Genomic DNA, 18329 nt, shown 5'->3' with positions numbered 1-18329 from the left:
TGTGAGGGTAGCCGTATAAAACCTGGTGCGGCCCAAGTCTTAACTGACGGTCCATTTTATGGCAGTGCCTCCCGTGCCTAACAGAGCACCGTGCTGGACATGGGCGTGCCAGTCACAACCTGCTAGTCCTTGATCGTGTAAACTTATTTTTAAAGTAACTGGCATATCCCATATCCCATAGTACATGCACCCTTTTATATTTATTGTGATGGATTGCAAAATATGTTTTTTTCAGTTTTGGATTATTCAGGTTTATGCTTTGAAGACTACAAAAATTTAACATTTTGGACTTTCTACATTAATCTTTTATCCCAGGGAATTGGTCTAAAATGTTTGTAGTATTTTTTTTATTGAAGTGTAATTATATACCAAACAATGCACAGACCATAAATTTATATGTAGCCTGATGTATTGTCACAAACTTAACACAAATTAACCCATACCTAGATCAATACCCCAGAACCCTACCTCAGGTTTCCTTCCAGTTAATACCCCTAGCCAAAGGTAACCACTACCTTGACTTCTAGAAACTGAATGTAGCTTTTTTTTTAGTGAGGTCTAAAGTTGTTTAATACATAATGAACAGTAGAAGAATTTTATCTATAATGGTGATGATTGCTAATAAAGAATTAAAGTTTCTGGAGGAAGTATATAGAACTTCAAAAATGTATCATATCTTGTCATATCTGGTATAAATTTACTCTTTCATACACTACATTACTAACATAGAATACTGAACAGTCACGTTACTTCCTTTATTTCTATGTGGGATCATTTTGTGCTGGCTCATGTTAGGTTTATGTATTTAATACTCTTTCTTGTTTAAAAGCTATATTTGTTCTCAGGGGAAGCACTGCTGCTGTGCTCCCAAATTTCTCTCCTTGGTGTTCTTTTCATTACCTCTCCCTTAGGGAAGAGTTTGACTCTAATTAGTCTATTTGCAAATAGCCCTTATGAGCAAATTTTTAATCACCAACACAGGTGGCCTACATTCAGAAGGCCATCATGACGTGCATTACTCCCTCCTTTGATTGCACATATAGCTAACAAGCCATATTTGCTGAATACTAACTTGATACAGAGCATTCTGCCCAGTGCATTAGAGAGTATTAAAAGAAACATAAGATAGCGAACTTCCTCTAGGAATTTAACAGTATAGTGAGGTGGTTGAAAGTGTGGACTCTGGAGCCAGAGTGCTTAATTCATATTCCAAGTCCACCACTTCCTAGCTGTGTGATTTTAGGCAAGATACTTAATTTTGTGTCCCATTTTCCTCATCAGTAAGAAGAGAGCAAAAGAATACTTAAGTCATAAAGTTGTGGACTCTATTAAATGATATTAAAATATGTTAAGCATTTTGAGTTATTTCACACACACAGTAAAAACTCATTAAGTTTTAGCAGTTACAGTAAAAATTACCACAGATATCATAGGTAAACTATTGAAATTGGGACCAAGGTAGCAAGTAATTATTCCACAGTGCATGATTAAAGCAAATTGAAGCATCTCAGATCACTGCTTTAAATTGCTTGATCCAGCCAGTCCATCCTAAAGGAAATCAGTCCTGAATATTCATTGGAAGGACTGATGCTGAAGCTGAAACTCCAGTTCTTTGGCCATCTGTGCAAAGAACTGACTCATTTGCAAAGACCCTGATGCTGGGAAAGATTGAAGGTGGGAGGAGAAGGGGCCGACAGAGGATGAGATGGTTGGATGGCATCACCATCTCAATGGACATGAGTTTGAGTAAATTCTGGGAGTTGGCGATGGACAGGGAGGCCTGGCACGCTGCAGTCCATGGGGTCACAAAGAGTCAGACACGACTGAGCAACTGAACTGAACTGATTCCATGTGCCATCTTTGCCTCCATATTATCAGAGTCTCCACACTGATATAAACTATTGTCTTTGATTAGAAATGGAAAAAGAGAAGAACCTGTAAAAATCATGAACCGTTTAAAGAAACTTTGTTTAAAACTCCCAAGTATTTGTGAAATAATAATCTATTTTGCAGTTTCAATGTGAGAGATAAATAAAACCTCTTTCAAGGCAAAACAAAAATAAAAAACTCACAAGAATGTCTTTTGCAACTCTTCCCCGTTCCCAGTTCAGGATGCTCTTCCCCTCCCCCTTGACTGTTTGGTTTTATTCACTTTGTGTTCTCTAGTACCTGAATGTTTCGCAGTTAAAGACTTAAGTGAACAGCATTTTCGTTTATCTTTCAGGGATGTTAAAGTCTGATGAGTCATTTGTACCTTAGTATCATAATCAAATTCTTTTTCGTTGAGTATCTGGCCAGAAATCAGATAGAATGAAAGAATGGGAATGTATTGTTTGGGAGAGAAATGAGTAATTTTGAAATACAAAATGTTTTATTTCCTCTCTAAATAGAGGTTTTATAGTGAGGAGTGTTGGGCAGCCTGACATCACTGGGGATGGGAGAAAGGACAAAGAAATAAGTGGTAGGATGTCAAAACTTATTTTCCTCTCTCTTTTTTAAGTATTGTCTATTAGTGTTAATTTACCCATGTTGTTTATTATAAGTGAAGCAGGCTTTGGGAAGAACCAAGCTAGGAAACTGCCATTTACTACATATTCTGTGGGAAGATGAATTCCAGGTTCCAAATAAGGAAAAGTATAAATGTTCCTAAAAATCTTTATTAGAATGCATTCTGTTTGTAAGTGATGTAAACAGTAAACTCTATGTAAATTCAGAAGAGGTATTTTTCATTGAAAGTTAAAGCAATAACAGAGTTAGGGAGTATGTAGAGTTTGAATAATCCTTTTAATCTGGCTAACCCTTTTTAATATTTGTGTCATGGGAAAGTGAAGAGGCCAAAAGTGTGTTGATGAGGGTGAGTACGGTGTCTGAAGAAAAATGGGAACTGGAAGAAGATGAGGTTAGCAACTGGTATTTCAACTTCCTAGCTGAAAAGTCTGAATTCTTAGGAGAGAAGTAGTTTTCTTTAGTTCTGCCTTATGCTACAAGTGTAACGCCAAATTATCCTTGGTTATTTTTGATTTAAAGTTAATATGGTAATGTTTCATGCTTTTAAAAAATAGATTAAATAGAGTTCTCATTTAAGTTTTACTGAATGAGGGATTTCAAATTTGAAAAACTTTCCACTTTGAAAGTCATTTTAGATGACAGGATCTCCTAGTAGTATATGTATGATGACAGTTTAGCTCTGTTAAACATTGTAACAATGTATTTTGTGGGCCTTGAGTTTTGAAGGGGAAGACCATCTTTAAAGTGCTCTATTCTTCAGCATGGGATGTACCCATTGTCTCCTTTCTGCTTTTCCCATTCATTTTCTAGATGAAAAAATACTGTTTCCTCCACTTGTAATACTGTATGGAAAGTAAATGAGGAGGCTTAGAGAAAGCTTACAGTAACACATTCTATAAAGCAACAGCTAATTGTGTAAAATTTTTATGCAGTTTTCAGGGCAAACTGTGAAGTGTTTGTGTGTGTGTGTCTATGTGTGTGTGAAGAAATTTAGAATGACCACCACACACCACAGTTTTTACTTATTTAGGATGAATGTTTTTTTCTTCAAAGTGATGTCTGGTGGTAGTACATAGTACAAATGAAGATTTAGAAGTCAGAAAATAATTTCATAGAACTCTATTTATCTATATCTGATATAGATAATGGGCCACAATGTAAATCCTTATAAGATGTGTTAGACTTAAGCATCCATTATATCTTTTCCAGTGGCTGCCACATCCAGTTGGATTTCTCTTTAAGATTGTGATTTAACTTGTGCTTCATAAAGGTTTTCTTTTTTTAATATAATATGTCTGTAGTCAAGTTGAACAGTATCTCCAGATTAATTCCGAGAATACTTAGAAAAGGTTTGTGTGAATATTTTTTTATTTCTAAATTCAGCATTTTGATACAAATACCCATGGTTTTCTTCTGTGTTTACATGCAGCCAGGAGCTATGGGCGAAGACGAGGTAAAATTTTTTTAATGAGATCTTTTGCTTGCCAAATTGTGAGTAAATATGAGTGTGTGTGTGTGTTTATACTCGTGTGTGTAAAACAATAATTATGGTGTGGTATGATGTTCTAGCTTAATTATTTTAGTGAAATAATTCTCTTATCTCTTTTGTTATAATTATTTTTCAATGTTAGTTGGTAATTCGTTCTTTTAATCCCGATAAAGACATAGCAAAGACTATTTCTAACTGGAAGTTTGTGTTATATGCTTTGTTGTGAATGATCTTAAGGGAATAAAGGCCAAGCATATGTATTTTGTTCTTGTTTTGTTGTCACTGTGTTCTTTTCACAGTACTTAGAAGTTAGGCTTTAGAGGGCAGTTCTCAATCTTAGTAGATTGACTGGTGAGTTTTTTTCTGTGTTATATCCAGAGACAGATTTACCTTGAAGCTAAATGAAGCCTGAGTTTCAGGTACCCTCACTTTCATGGGATCCCCTCCAAGTTTTCTGCCTTATCTTTATGTTCTTTTCTTAAAGAGAGGTCCTCTACTTATATAGGCTCTAAGCTCCATAAAACTTGCATTCTCCCCTGTCCACACCCAAGCAAAGTAATATTGCTTTCATTTGTGTATTGCTATAATCTTTGTAAAGCATTTCCATATCTGTAATTGGTTAAATAATATTACAAAGTAGGTAAGGTAAGCCTAATATAGTAGAAAGGTATGAAATTCAGGGTCAAAGACTTAGGTTTGGAATCACTAACATTTGGTATCCTCATCTATAAGTTATAAAGTAATAAAATCAACCTTGTCCAACTTCAAGAATGTTAATTAGTTAGGCATCCCTGGTGGTCTAGTGGTTAGGACTCTGGCTTCTATTGCTGGGGCCCTGAGTTCAATCCCGGATCAGGAACTAAAAAAAAATCTTTTTAAGAATGTTAAGTTAGTGAATTATAGTATAAAAAATGGAAGAGGAAAACTTATCCATATAAACTAAACTAAAAGCATTCCACAAATGCCGGTTGCTTTGGTGCTCATTTGCAAAAGCTGGGAGAGATGAAGTAATTTGCTTTGTGATCTCAAGTTAAAGTCAGAGACAAGGCCGGAACCTTTGTCTTTTGGCTGCTTGTTGGGTGATGTTTATCATTCATCAAGCTGTCTCTGACTCTGTAGATGAGTCCTGAAGAGAAGATAATAATATTAAATTGGTAATATTTATTCCACAGTAAATATTTGTTGAATAGGTGAATATCAGCAGGACTTCATATGTATTTGAGTTACCATTGAAACATTCTGTCATGGTGGACTCACATGGTCAGTTTTGTTTTCATATGATGGTGAAGAAAAACATTTGTATAATTGGCTATTTTTTAATTATGACAAGGTCATTTAACATTTTTTCCTCTTAGAATTTTAAAATATCAAGTATAGAAAATAACATTACCATAATTATTATGTAACATATCTTTTTTCTTGGTGCTAGGAAATTGATTGCTCCCAGGGAAGGAATAGAGAAGGACAGCATCTCAGGGGTAGATAACAGGGACTGTTCTCATCTTAGGCACTGATCAGTCCCCAGATCTTGTCAGTATATTTCCTCTAGTTTCTCAGGCCTTCCCCGTCCCTTTCCATTGTGTCGTTTCATCTTTCTGAAACACCATTTTGTTCTTCTTACCCTCTTTCTCCATTCAGGAGCTCTGTCATCTGACTTCTTGTTTCACCAGCCTCATCATCTCCCATTTTTCCTACCTCACCTTCCCCTTGACTAACCCTCGTGCTTTCCCACTGTCTGCTGCTGCTAAGTCACTTCAGTCGTGTCCGACTCCATGCGACCCCATAGACGGCAGCCCACCAGGCTCCCCCGTCCCTGAGATTCTCCAGGCAAGAACACTGGAGTGGGTTGCCATTTCCTTCTCCAGCGCATGAAAGTGAAAAGTGAAAGTGAAGTTGCTCAGTCGTGTCCAACTCTTAGCAATCCCATGGACTGCAGCCTACCAGCCTCCTCCGTCCATGGGATTTTCCAGGCAAGAGTACTGGAGTGGGGTGCCATTGCCTTCTCACTGTCTAGCCATTGCCAAGTACTGTCCATCCTTCCTCTCATTTACTTAACTAAAACCTATCTTTAGTTCATGCATTCAAGCCTGACTCAAGCCTTACCCCATCCAGGAAGCCTTGCCCAGTGGCCTTACAGGCCGTGTTTTCCTCTGCTTCTGTTGCCTTACTTTCCTTCTGCCTTTTCTGTGTGCCCTCATTCTTCAACGGGAGATAAGTTCTTTGAGGACAGTTGTCTTGTGTGCCTTACACTGTGACCTACATATAGTTAGCACTTACTGAATGCTTATTGATGAAGATTGTTTTGAAGTCAGACCCCATGTTTATGCAGACCAGAATTTGACTTTGTATTTTTTAATATTATTATATATATTACTTATTATATACTTAAAAATCATAGTATATTATATGCTAGGCATCAAGAATATAAGATCACCTATAGTTTCTAAACTCCTGAGAAAATAATTACTCTTCCTAGTTCCGTGTTACCTTCCCCATTTTTATTTGTAAGATTTGACTTAATCGTTTTCAGAAGCCATGATATCTTTCCATCAAGTGCTAAGCTAAACTCTGCCTAGAATGACTTGGTTACTGCTCTGTATAAGTCTGCAGTTTGATAGTTGTAGATGAAGAAGATAATGACAGAAATGTGTGTGTGTGTCTGCACATACACACACACACATGCGTGACAGAGAAAGAGCGTGAGAGAGCAGTGAAATACTTGAGTGTTGACTTTCTGTAATGAGAAAAGAACAGCCAGTGATTTTTTGTTCCATGCTTTTATTTAGTCTTCTGTTCCCAAAACTGAAAAAGAAGAAACGTCATCTTTTAAAAATGCGGTAACGTAGTCATACAGGATGGGGCAGGTATACTCATATTTACTCTCATTTTCTGAAATACACTCATCTGGACCAACATTACATGGTATAAATTTGATGATCTGGCCGATTTCCTCACACTTGTTTATTTGTATGATCAAGGATTGTATTAGTGCTTGATTTCTTTCCTGTAAACAAAATTTAGGCTTTCCCCTAAAAGCATAAAGTGAACTTGCTGTTGTGTGTTGGCTGTAACTTATATTCTATGTTTTACATACATGTTGGTAAACATTTTAGGACTAGAGGGCAGAGGGAATTATCTGTGACAGTTTCGAGACCTGTCAGCAAGATTTAGGCCAGTGAAACCTTCCGTCTTTTCTGATTAAACCTGGAAAGGCTTCCTGGAACAGGTAGAATTTCAAGAACTCTTTGCATGATGGAAGAGGAATAGGAAGTGAAGCACTCCAGGTATCTGATTCAACTTAAAAGAAAGCTCTGAGGTGAGACTGGCATGGCCAGATGCTTGGAGCATGTGTCTGTGAGTGTATGCAGTGGGGGCCAGCTGGAGAGGAGAACCTGGCAGTGAGATGATCTGTGCTACCCTGATGAATGGTTTTTGACACAGATACTGTCAGGCTTTAGGAGCAGGGTTTCATGATACAAGTAATGAAGACAGGAGAGAATTTGGACATTGGTTGACAGCTTGGATGGGGCATCAGGTATTGGAGGGTAGACTTTGGCAAATCAAGTGCCTCCAGTAGTACAGTTAAAGCAGTAGCAGTTGGAAAGAACAATTAGGTGTGAAAGAATAGGATTTGAAAATGAATATTGATTGTACCCCATGGACTATATAACCTGCCAGGATCCTCTGTCCATGGAATGCTCTAGGCAAGAATACCAGAGTGGGTATCCATTTCCTTCTCCTGGTGATCTTCCCCACCCAGGGATCTAACCCAGGTCTCCTGCATTGCAAGTGGATTCTTTACTGTCTGAGCCATCAGGCAAGCCCCAGTTGTTTATAAAGAATTTAAATATTCAATTGTATTTCCCATTGATTCCCACTTTTATTTTAGAGATGTGTTCCAATAGACAAGTGTTGATTTCCCTTGTGGAATCAGAATGACAGCAAAGAATCTTAACATTTTTCTTCTATAGTGTTCCGACTTTCACAAGCTTTTATATGTGTTTTCCCATACAGCTGCAGCCCCTGTTAGAAACTAGCCTAATAGCTGGTGTTATATGTGATATTTGCCTACACATTTTACAGCACACTTGATTAAAATATATGTTGTGTTTTCATCTCATATGAGTTTTTATGGTCTCTGGGAGACTTTTGTCCATATGCAGAGATGTTGGCTATGCCAGTGCTCTTGATGTTTCACAGAATTTCTTAGTTAAAGAGCAACAAGGAAAATATGAAAGATTTTTTTAAGTAATGTGCATGAGCAAATGGAAAGAATGATTTGAGTTACTTTACTATTGGATTTACTGTGGATTGGTGTTACTATTGTAAAATGTAGTTCTGTGTATACTTAATCCATAAAAATCTATTGAAATTAATGGATGATTTAGTCAATAACAAAGGTTCTAAGAATCCAATAAAACAAACTCGTGTGTGAATTTGGTGTTGTCTTTCTGCCAAAAGCCTGCCCAGGGGAGGAGAGATCAGCTGTATCAGTGAGACCATGGTACAAACATGATATCCTGCTAATTCAAATCAGGTTCTGCAAGCTTTTTTGTCTAAAGAGGAATGGATGGTTTCAGAGTGAAACATGGACAGCTGAAGAAATATCTGTTCATAGCTATGGTATCTGAAGTATTACTGCTTATAGTAATAGGGAAATGTGAGCATAGGAGATGGTGAGTGGAATAAGATCACTATTTTTTCACTTTTGCAAAGAAGTTGGTCTGGAAGGAGCCTACATTGATTATGAAGGAGGGGTTCTGGGCTGTCTACCCTAATTTCATTAAATGTTTGTGTGCCTACTGTGGGTCAGATGGTGTGCTAGACCCTAGCTGTCTCTCTTCTGCGTATTCACTCTAGTGGAGGAGAGAGAGATACATTTTTATAGTCAAGTATTTTTGTACTCAAAAGTTTTGTTAAGTAGTAGGAAGGAAAAATGGGAGGATCCTTTAAGGGAGAATGGTTTGCTCTGAAGAGATCTTGTTTAAACTGAAACCCTAAGGATGGAAAGACAAGATGGAAAGTCTGGAACGACTTATTTATCTTTAAATAAATGTTTTATTTTGGAAATTTCCACATACACAAAAATAGAATTGTTTAATGAACTATGCATTCATCACTTAGCTTCAATGATTTATCAACATTTTTGCCTATCTTGTTTATTATATTCTCCTTCCTTTTTTCCTTTAGAATATTTTAAAGGAAATTCCAGACATCAAAATACAACAGTTTTAAGAGGCTTGAAGTGTAGTACTGATAAATGTTTACAGCATTGATAAACCTTGAAAACATTATACTAAGTGAAAGAAGGCAATTACAAAAGACCACATATTGGATGGTTCCCTTTTGTGAAATGTCCAGAATAAGCAAATCTGTTGAGACAGAAAATAGACTAGTGGTTGCCTAGGGCTGAGAGGGTTCCAGGAAAATGGGGAGTGACTGCTAATGGGTTAAAAGGATGAATTGTATAATAAGTGAATTTTTTGTGTGTGTGAATTATTTTTTAATAAAGTATTAAAAAAGAGTAGTGGAGAAGGGGAAAGGAGCTTGAGGCAAGAAAGGACTTTGTGTTTTTGAGGAAGTATCAGTAAATAGAGCCCAGAATGGCTGAACGTGGTAGGAGAGAAGGGGGTATATTAATATGAGGTTGGGGGGAAGAAAGGAAATCTGATCTCACTGGGCTTTAGCTCCTGGTAAGGATTTTGAATTTGATCCAGATACAGGAGGAAATCTATGAATGTTTTAAAGCAGGGGCAAGTGATGAGATTTATGTTTTTAAAAGAGCACTCTGGCTTTTGTTTGGCGTGGAGTGAGAGGAGAAGTGGGTTGTCTAGTTCAAAATGATGGTAATAGTCTAGGCCAGAGATGATGGTTTTTAAGATAGGGTATTGTCAATGGAGTTGGAAAGAAGTGAACAATTGGAAGGTGTGTTCTGGGGACAGACTCAACCCTCTCTAATGGCATTAGGCTGAGGAATTGAATGTGGAGAGCAAATAAGAAGGAAGACTCAAAAATGGTGTTCAGGTTCTAGCTTGACCACTTGAGTGAAGTGTGATGCCACGTATCGAAATAAGACTGAGCAAGAATAGGCTGCAGGTAGAGGTTGAGTTCATTTATAAATATATTAAGGTTGTGATGCTTAAGAGTTAACCACATACTAATACCAAATAAGATGTATTTTTATCTATTTGTATTCTAGTATTAGGGTTTTATGCAAGATTTTTGTGTAATCGAAGGAATGCTGCTACCCTCAGAGATGTGAAAACCTTTCATCTAGTTCAAATCTCTCATTAAGTAAACAAAACTCAGATAAGTGAAATGTTTTATCCAGGGTCACAGAGTAAAAGCCTAGCCTGAAACTTGACTACCTTGGTGGCAGCTTTTTTTTCCCCCTGCCTAAGGGAGACATGCCTCATGAGCCATTTACTAAAACATCCCCAGAGTAATTCACTTCTGAGTTCTTTCCAAAACTAAGACGAAAAGGATCAGGTTTGGAGTGGGAATATTGGGTGAAGAGTACCCTGGAGCTGCTGGATTGACAGTAGAGATGTGGGAGTTCAGAGGGGAGGTCTGAGCAGTCTTGGCAGCACAGCATGGCCAGTGGGCTGCCATTCTGCTTCTTAACTGAAAATAGGTATCAAAAAACCAGACCATTGGTGGAAGAGAGAGCCTAATGGCCAAAGTGCAACAATTAAGAAGTATTTCTCCTGCTTTTGCTGACTTACTGAATATGAATATTTTATGTGAAAGTATGAGATTCTAAAGCAGATTTATATGCTAGGTACGTAAGACTATAAGTTTTAGTAAGTAACGTGACTTACTTAAAACGTTTTGCTCTTGGGAAATGTTTTTATTAAAGAAAAGAAACATGTCAGAGAGCTACTAGTGTTAGTGAAGTGGAACCTCTCACGGGACACAATTTGGGTATAGCCTCTTAAGTTTGTTTCTAGTAACACGTGTCCAGGAACTAAAATTATACCAGTCTTTGCAGGGACTGTTTGTCGTGGGGAATGATTTATGCCAACCAGATGAATGCCTGGACAGACTAGAATGCTAGTGTTTCAACTTATCATGGAGATGGATGTCAGAAATAAAACTTCAGTGGCTGGTTATTTATCTAGTAGTTCAAGTCACCTTTTCATAATAATTAATTAATTAATAGAACAGTCCTTCAGGAGCTTATAATTGGAGCACAGGGAAATAAATTGTTTTCAGGATCTGGAAAGATCAGATGAGCCATTCTGTCCCACAGAGTCATCCCAGCAGTATGATAAGATCCTTCTCTCTCCTTTTGGTTTGCACTGGGAAATGCAGTGCATTCTTAATCTACCCTTCTGTCTTTTAAATGCTTCCTGCAGACTGACTTTTTGTTCTGACAGGACTTGAGGCAGTCACGTTACAGTAAGGTGGACTAGATTATAGATTTTATATTCCATTCCTGAAGATACTTGATTGAATTTGCATGTTTCCCAAGGCTCCATACACTTCACACAATGTCTCTCTTCGTGGCTGTTTGCTACAGACAGATCATCTGCTTTTCAGTGGTTCTTAAATTGGAGCATAGGAGTCACTAGGGAAATTTGTTTAAAGTGCAGATTTTCAAGTTTGACCTCTTTGATTCAGATTAAGTAGATCCGGGGACTGAGTTTATTCTTAGGTCTTACCTACAGTTAGAGAAACATCATATATGTGTGAATTCTTAGCAGTTTCATTTCCAGGGGCAAATTCTTTACTGAAGTCTATGATACTCCACATGCTAAGACAGAAATTTACTTTCAAAACCTTGGAAAGTTTCTTACGTACCCACAACCAATTTTTAAAACAGGTCAAACGTTTGTAGTTAACTCTTTTTAAAATTTATTTATTTTTGCCAAAATACCCTGGGGAAACTATGGTTATGTTGGCTACACAGAAAGAAACTTCTCTTTGTTCCAGAATATCTTGACCATCTGCTGCTTCTCCTAGCTGCTCTGGTTCAAGACTTCCTCATCTCCCAGGTGGATAAGTCACAGATTTCTTCAGAACTGCACCCCATCCGTCCTCTCCCTGGGTGCACATTGTTAATGGAGGTTGATGGTAGCTGTTGTTGGATTTGGGGTAGAGGGAAGAACATGGTCAGGTTGTGACAGGATGGAAGATGGATGAGATGGGAGTATCAATCTCTAGGGAGTGAGTACGTTTTTTTGTTTTTTTAAAAAAAGCTAGTATTAGAATGAAATAGCAAATTTGGAAAATGTGGAAATTTGCTTTTACAGTATAGAGTGTAATATGTAATACTTGAACAATCAGAAGCAAGAGAAGAGGTCTCAGTCTTCTGGGAACAGGATCCCAGAAGGATCCTTGCCGTCCTCAAACCCATTGATTGTGTTCCACCGTTTATTTATTTGCACATGGTATTTTCCTTTTTTGTCTGCTGCCTCACTGTTCACACTTACTGAATACCTATTTTGTGTGCCCTTATTAGGATGTGAAAATATGGTGGTGAACAAGATTAAATTGGCCCTTTGTCCTAACAGAGCTTACAGTTTCATGGGGTTGGGGAACGAGATACCAAGTAAAAACCCATATGATAGCATAATGGTAACTAGGGGGAAAAAATGTTAGGAAAAAGTGCTGTGAATGGATAGGAACGGGCATCTAATCTAATCTAGAAGGTCAGGAAAGTTCTGATTGAGTTTCACTGACTTTTTAGCCTAGACCTGAAGAATCAATAGGACTTAATTAGAAAACTGGGGAGTTGAGAGGAGGGTGTTTGTTTTGGGTGGGGGAGCACCTTTTCCTTAAGGCCTGAGGCAGGGAGGAATAACAGAAATACCTGAGGAGGCCTGTGTCATTGGAGGTTAGTGAACCAGAGGGAGAGGCAGCAAGTCTTTAACGTAGGAGGGTTACGCAGAGGCCTTACAGTTTACAGAGATGTTTTTATACTTTATCCCCAAATTAGGGGTGAGGGGTTTTAAGGATGTGGCAAAGAGTGTGGTCATGTTCAGATTAATATTTGAAAATGGTGACTTTGGCTGTTTTGTAGAGAAAGCATTGTGGAGTATAAGGTAGGAATTAGCAGCCTGAACAAGTTGTTGTATAGACTCTTGAGGCTGTTAGTTCAGGGGAGAGATGATGGTAGTATGGACCAGGGTGTTAGGACTGAAGGTAGAGAGAAAACTGAATGAAGAATTATTTTGTAGCATGAGTTGGTAGGACTTAGTGAGAGATGATTAGATGTGGAATATGAAAGAAAGTGATGTCAGGATTGACTCCTAGATTTCATGATTCAATTGAATGCGAATAATAGTTTTTCATTGAGATTGTAGGGAATGCTAGAGAAGCAGGCTTGGCGGGAAAGATAAGAGCTGTTTTGAAAGTTCTTTCTCTATGGATTCTTATTCTTCATGTTTGAAACTATGACTCCCACAAGATTCTGCTCAAAATTGCCCTCCTATGAAATCATTTTTGAAGCTCTCTGAAACCCCTGCCCCTTCCATTTTCCATAGAGCAGTAAATTGTGCCCTTGTGTCATTTGGTAAAGTCTTTTCTTAGTATTTCCATCTCTATTTGATAATTGGGCTTCCCAGGTGTCTCAGTGGTAAAGAATCGGCCTGCCAGTGCAGGAAACTTGGGTTTGATCCTTGGGTCAGGAAGATCTCCTGGAGGAGGAGATGGCAACTCACTCCAGTATTTTTACCTGGGAAATCCCATGGACAGCGAGCCTGGTAGACTCCTTTGTCCATGGGGTCCCAAGGAATCGGATGTGACTAAGCACGTATGCAGGCACGTATTTGATAATTTATGTGCTTGCCTTTCTCTCTCCCCAGACTTGATTTCTCGGGCAGGGACTACCAAATAGCTCTTATTTGTTTGGTATTCGCCAAATGTGGATAAACAATTCTACAAGTGTTTTCCACTGAGTTACATAGTATGTTAAGATTTCCTTTATCTTAAATTCAGGTAATACTAGATTAAGTTATTTTACTACTGAACTTTCCCCAATCTTTGTATTCTAATATGGCTTGTGAATCTCTGGAAAGGGCTTAATGTGTGTAGTATTTTCCAATATTATTTAGTTCTCCCAACCTCTCCCCCACCAGCTTTTGTTTTCTGAGCATCTCATGTTACTATTATTGAGTGTAGGAGTTGGTGATAGGAACAAAGGTGGGAAATGCTGGTTTGGATGTACGCTTGTCACAGTAGGGACATAGTTCACTGAGTGTGGACTACATGAAAAGCAAACCCGACGGGCATGGGCGAACATCACTGGATGTCTTTGGGAAGCTTGTTTGGGCTATAGTTGTTGCAGATCTAGTTCATTTACTCCCACTGAACAAAACAGACATCAGGGGATGAGAATTTACTGTCTGTTGTTTGCCCCTGCCAGGCTAAAAAAGCTAGGTGACATGAAGTGACAAATTTTGTTCTGTTTCTTTGTAGCTAAGCTGAGAAGAGTGGAACAAAAAATTCTTTGGTCCTTTTATTTATTAACTCTCAACATCAAAACAGTGCCTTTCTTATACCACCTGGGGTGTTCATAAAAATAAACAGAGTTATATTAGTAACTCTTTTTTTATAAAAGAAATAAATGTTCAGTATTTTTCTAAGGCTATTTATATTCTATTGGCTATAGTGACGCAGAACCTAGGTCTCAGGGAAATATAGAGTGGAGAGACTAAATGAGAAAGATAGTGTCCTTTTTTTGAATAGTGTGTGAATTTATTTTAGAGGGGAGTTTTTCTCTTTTTCAAGTTAGAAAGTTCAAGATACTTCATTTTTGGAAAGTTTTACCAGGAACTCACTGACTCAAACAGGAAAAAAAAATTTTTTTTAAACTTAAATTTTATTTTGTAATGCCACATGGTACTATTATGTTGTGTTTATTAACAAACTTTAACTTCTGGCATCTTCCTTATAGTCATGTGGAGAAGGTAGGGGCCTTTACTTCTCAGACTATAGAGTTAACAGTGGAAATCATTTTTTTGAATGATATAAAATACAGCTTAGATTAGTCACAACCACATCTACATCTATATAGCCACATCTTAATTTATATGTTTTCATTCACTTGCCCCACCTTTTATTATTGCAGACATTCATTTCCAAATGGGAGTAGCTTGGAATGGCAGGGACAAATTGACCATTTTTAGTCCTGTTCTCAGAGAAATTATCAGCTTCTGTCATCAGTTTAATATTCCCCCACCTATCAGGGCCAGTCTTTAGAACTGAACCTCTGAGGTTACCATAAAGAGCCATCAAAATCTGTGAATAAAGATTTATTTTATTCTTCCCTTTAAGAAATGCCTGGGGAAAGGAAAAATAATTGCTGAATACTTTTAGCAGCAGAGATAGGGGCTGTATGAGTAAAATGTAGTAATATTTTTTAGCAGCAAAAAACAGCTGAGGTTTTTTATGCTTCCTGTTTAGTATCAATCTAGTCACTTCTGTGCTGTACATACCTTAACACAAAAAATGATGCTATACATGGAACTCTGGTCAATGTTATGTAGCAGCCTAGATGGGAGGGGGGGGTGTGGGCGAGAATGGATACACGTATATATATGACTGAATCCCTTTGTTGTTAACCCGAAGTTATCACTACATTGTTAGGCGGCCATACCTCAATACAAAATAAAAAAGTCTTTTAAAAAGAAAAAAAATGATGCTATAAACTTGTCTATACATGGTAATCTGCAGTTGCTTATTCTATTGAAAAAAATCACAGCTTATGGGGCTTCCCTGGTGGTCCAGTGGCTAAGACTTTGCCCTGGCAATGCAGGGGGCCTGGGTTCGATCCCTGGTTAGGGAACTAGATTCCACATGCCACAACTAAAGATCAAAGAACCTGCATGCCCAGCACAGCCAAATAAATACTTTTTAAAAAATCACAGTTTAGGATGTATTTTTTGGAATGTTTCACTCTGTGCTTTGGCTCCTAATAAAACATGTGTTGTCCAGGAAACTGCTATTAACCATAGAAACTCCCGCATTTGTTTCAGGTCGATCTTCTCTCTTTCCCTTTGAAGATGCCTTCCTGGACGACAGTCACGGCGATCAGTCTTTGTCATCTGGCTTAAGTTCTCCCACTCGCTGTCAGAATGGGGAGCGAGTAGAGCGCTACTCTAGAAAGGTGTTTGTTGGAGGCCTTCCTCCTGATATTGATGAAGGTACCATGCACTCACTATGGCTTAATAAAGTCCAGGGTTGTTACTTGTGTGATCTGACCCTACCTCTCCTCTCGAAGACAGCTTTAGGACTTGCATGTCTTAGTGTCAGGAGATGAAGATGCCCAATAGATGGAAAAGAAAGAGATTGTGCACCTCTGGTCTGCTCTTCAGACATGGCAGTCTCCAAACAGCTTCTCATTTGCTTGTTATTAATTTTGGGTCATATTTTTAAATGATAGTGAGAGCTAATATTTACAAAACTCTTCCAATAAGCCCATTGTGTGCTAAGTGCTTTATATTATCTCATCTAAACTCCACAGCTCTCCTCTAAGTCATCTCCTGCCAACTCCATTTTGTAGATGAGGAAACTAAGGATCAGAGGGAAACAGTTCTGTAACTAGTGGTGCAGTTGGAATCAAAATCCATCTGATTCCAGAACTTTATTCCTATCCATCACATCATACCATTTCATATTGTAATGTAGATACCTGTAATGAAATAACCCCTCTTGCCTTTGAAAGAATTGAGGCTAATTAGAATATTTCTTAATAATATGTTTGAGATACTAGCAATCCAAAAGGGAGTTTCACTAGTGCCTAAAGCTGGTCAACACATAGTAGGTTGTCAGTAAATATTTGTTGAATAGAAGAATGAAATAGAATTGTGACAGAGTTCACTCAAGGGAAGAAAACAACTCTAGTTCTAATAGGCTTTGGATCTGCTATAAAAACATTGTTAAAATAAAATTGTTTTGCCAGTGTTATTCAAGCTATAATATTTCTCTTAATTTATCATGGTTTTCTTTTTTTCATAATGAGAGAAATGGTTTTACTTTAGGCTTACTGCTTTGAAGTTGTATACAGCTGAAGGCTCATTTTTCTCTAAACTATTCTTTTACTAGTGTTAATCTCATCTATAGAGATACCTGTTAATGAAAAACCTCTTGGATTTTTCTTTAAGACAAAGTTGTTGATCATGGCTGTTGTTTAGTCACTCAGTCATGTCTGACTCTTTGCGACCCCTTGGACTACAGCACACCAGGCTTCCCTGTCCTGAGAGAGTGGCAACTTAAACCTGATTAGGAGCTCAGTTATAACCTTCTGCTTTGAATCAAAAGTCAGAAGGAAAAGATAAATCTGTTCAACTATAACTTTTGAAACATTTTCTTTATAGGATGTGTGGTAGATATGTGTAAGAGAAAGAGACCATTGGCTTTTAGTTTTTTCATATCCTTAAGTCACTTATTGTCCCTGCTCCTCACCAAAAAAATAGTATCTATTTCTAAAAGAATCTTATATTAATAATAATAATCTGAGATTAATAATCTCAGAGATTACTTCACATAAGTAGAAATGTGTTTTAAATATTTTGTGTATTTTGCCTTTTTTTTCCCCCAAAACAGAGAACATACCTATTTTTAGAGTCTCCTTTTTCCTTGACAGAGCAGTCACCTTTGCTAATGTCAGATTTTTTTTCTTCCAGATTCTTTATATCAGGCTTATTGAAAGTGAAGGGAAGTGAATTATAGTTTGAAACACATTCTGCATGGTTGACAGTAGATAACCAAATGTACCCCCCTAACAATGGTATTTCACTTAATAAGTTTGACTTCTGTAAAGAATGCTCTAGAAAACAGCTCTCAAAAAACATTTTAAAATAAAAAGATATGTTTGATGCTGTTCTGTTTGCAGTATTTTTTTCTTTTCTGCTAATATTCCTTCTTTGTTTTGTAGATGAGATCACTGCCAGCTTTCGCAGGTTTGGACCTCTTGTCGTAGACTGGCCTCACAAAGCTGAAAGCAAGTCGTATTTTCCTCCTAAAGGTAATGCGCTTAAAATGTCTGCACTGTTCACTGGTTGGAGAGCTAGCATGATAGTTCAATAAAATGCAGCATTTTAACTCTGGAAATAGCTTTTGACTCCCCCCCGCCATTAAGAAATCATTTTAATGTTGATTGTCTTGGAGACTGTTCCCCCAGGAGCGTACTGATTGTTTCACGGCATCTACTTTTATTGACAATGAGATCCTGTGAGTCTGCTGTGAAGGAGCCTTGGCTAACTTTTCATTAATTGAAGGAAAAGATCTAGCGTTTTGAGGATTGTCAACATTGGAGAAGATTATTTTGAATAAAATTTAATTTGTAGCCCGTGGCCCTGTAGTTTTATAGGTCTTATGAAACCCC

The 18329-nt window shown here is 37.7% G+C and overlaps 1 protein-coding gene across 7 annotated transcripts in view; it reads left to right on the top strand.

Moving 5' to 3' along the window:
• CPEB3 (cytoplasmic polyadenylation element binding protein 3) overlaps positions 1–18329 on the top strand; it is a 191094-nt gene that overhangs the window by 101716 nt on the left and 71049 nt on the right. For all 7 annotated transcript variants that reach the window (XM_043926632.1, XM_043926634.1, XM_043926630.1 and 4 more), the window contains exons 5-6: positions 15979–16146; positions 17880–17969. In XM_043926632.1, coding sequence (XP_043782567.1) covers positions 15979–16146; positions 17880–17969 — 258 coding nt within the window. The remainder of the gene's footprint in view (positions 1–15978; positions 16147–17879; positions 17970–18329) is intronic.

Source organism: Cervus elaphus, chromosome 15, assembly GCF_910594005.1.
Source record: "Cervus elaphus chromosome 15, mCerEla1.1, whole genome shotgun sequence".
In the NCBI taxonomy this organism is placed as follows: Eukaryota; Metazoa; Chordata; class Mammalia; order Artiodactyla; family Cervidae; genus Cervus; species Cervus elaphus.
Note: the sequence above shows the minus strand (reverse complement) of the source record. Positions and strands in the feature narration are given on the sequence as shown.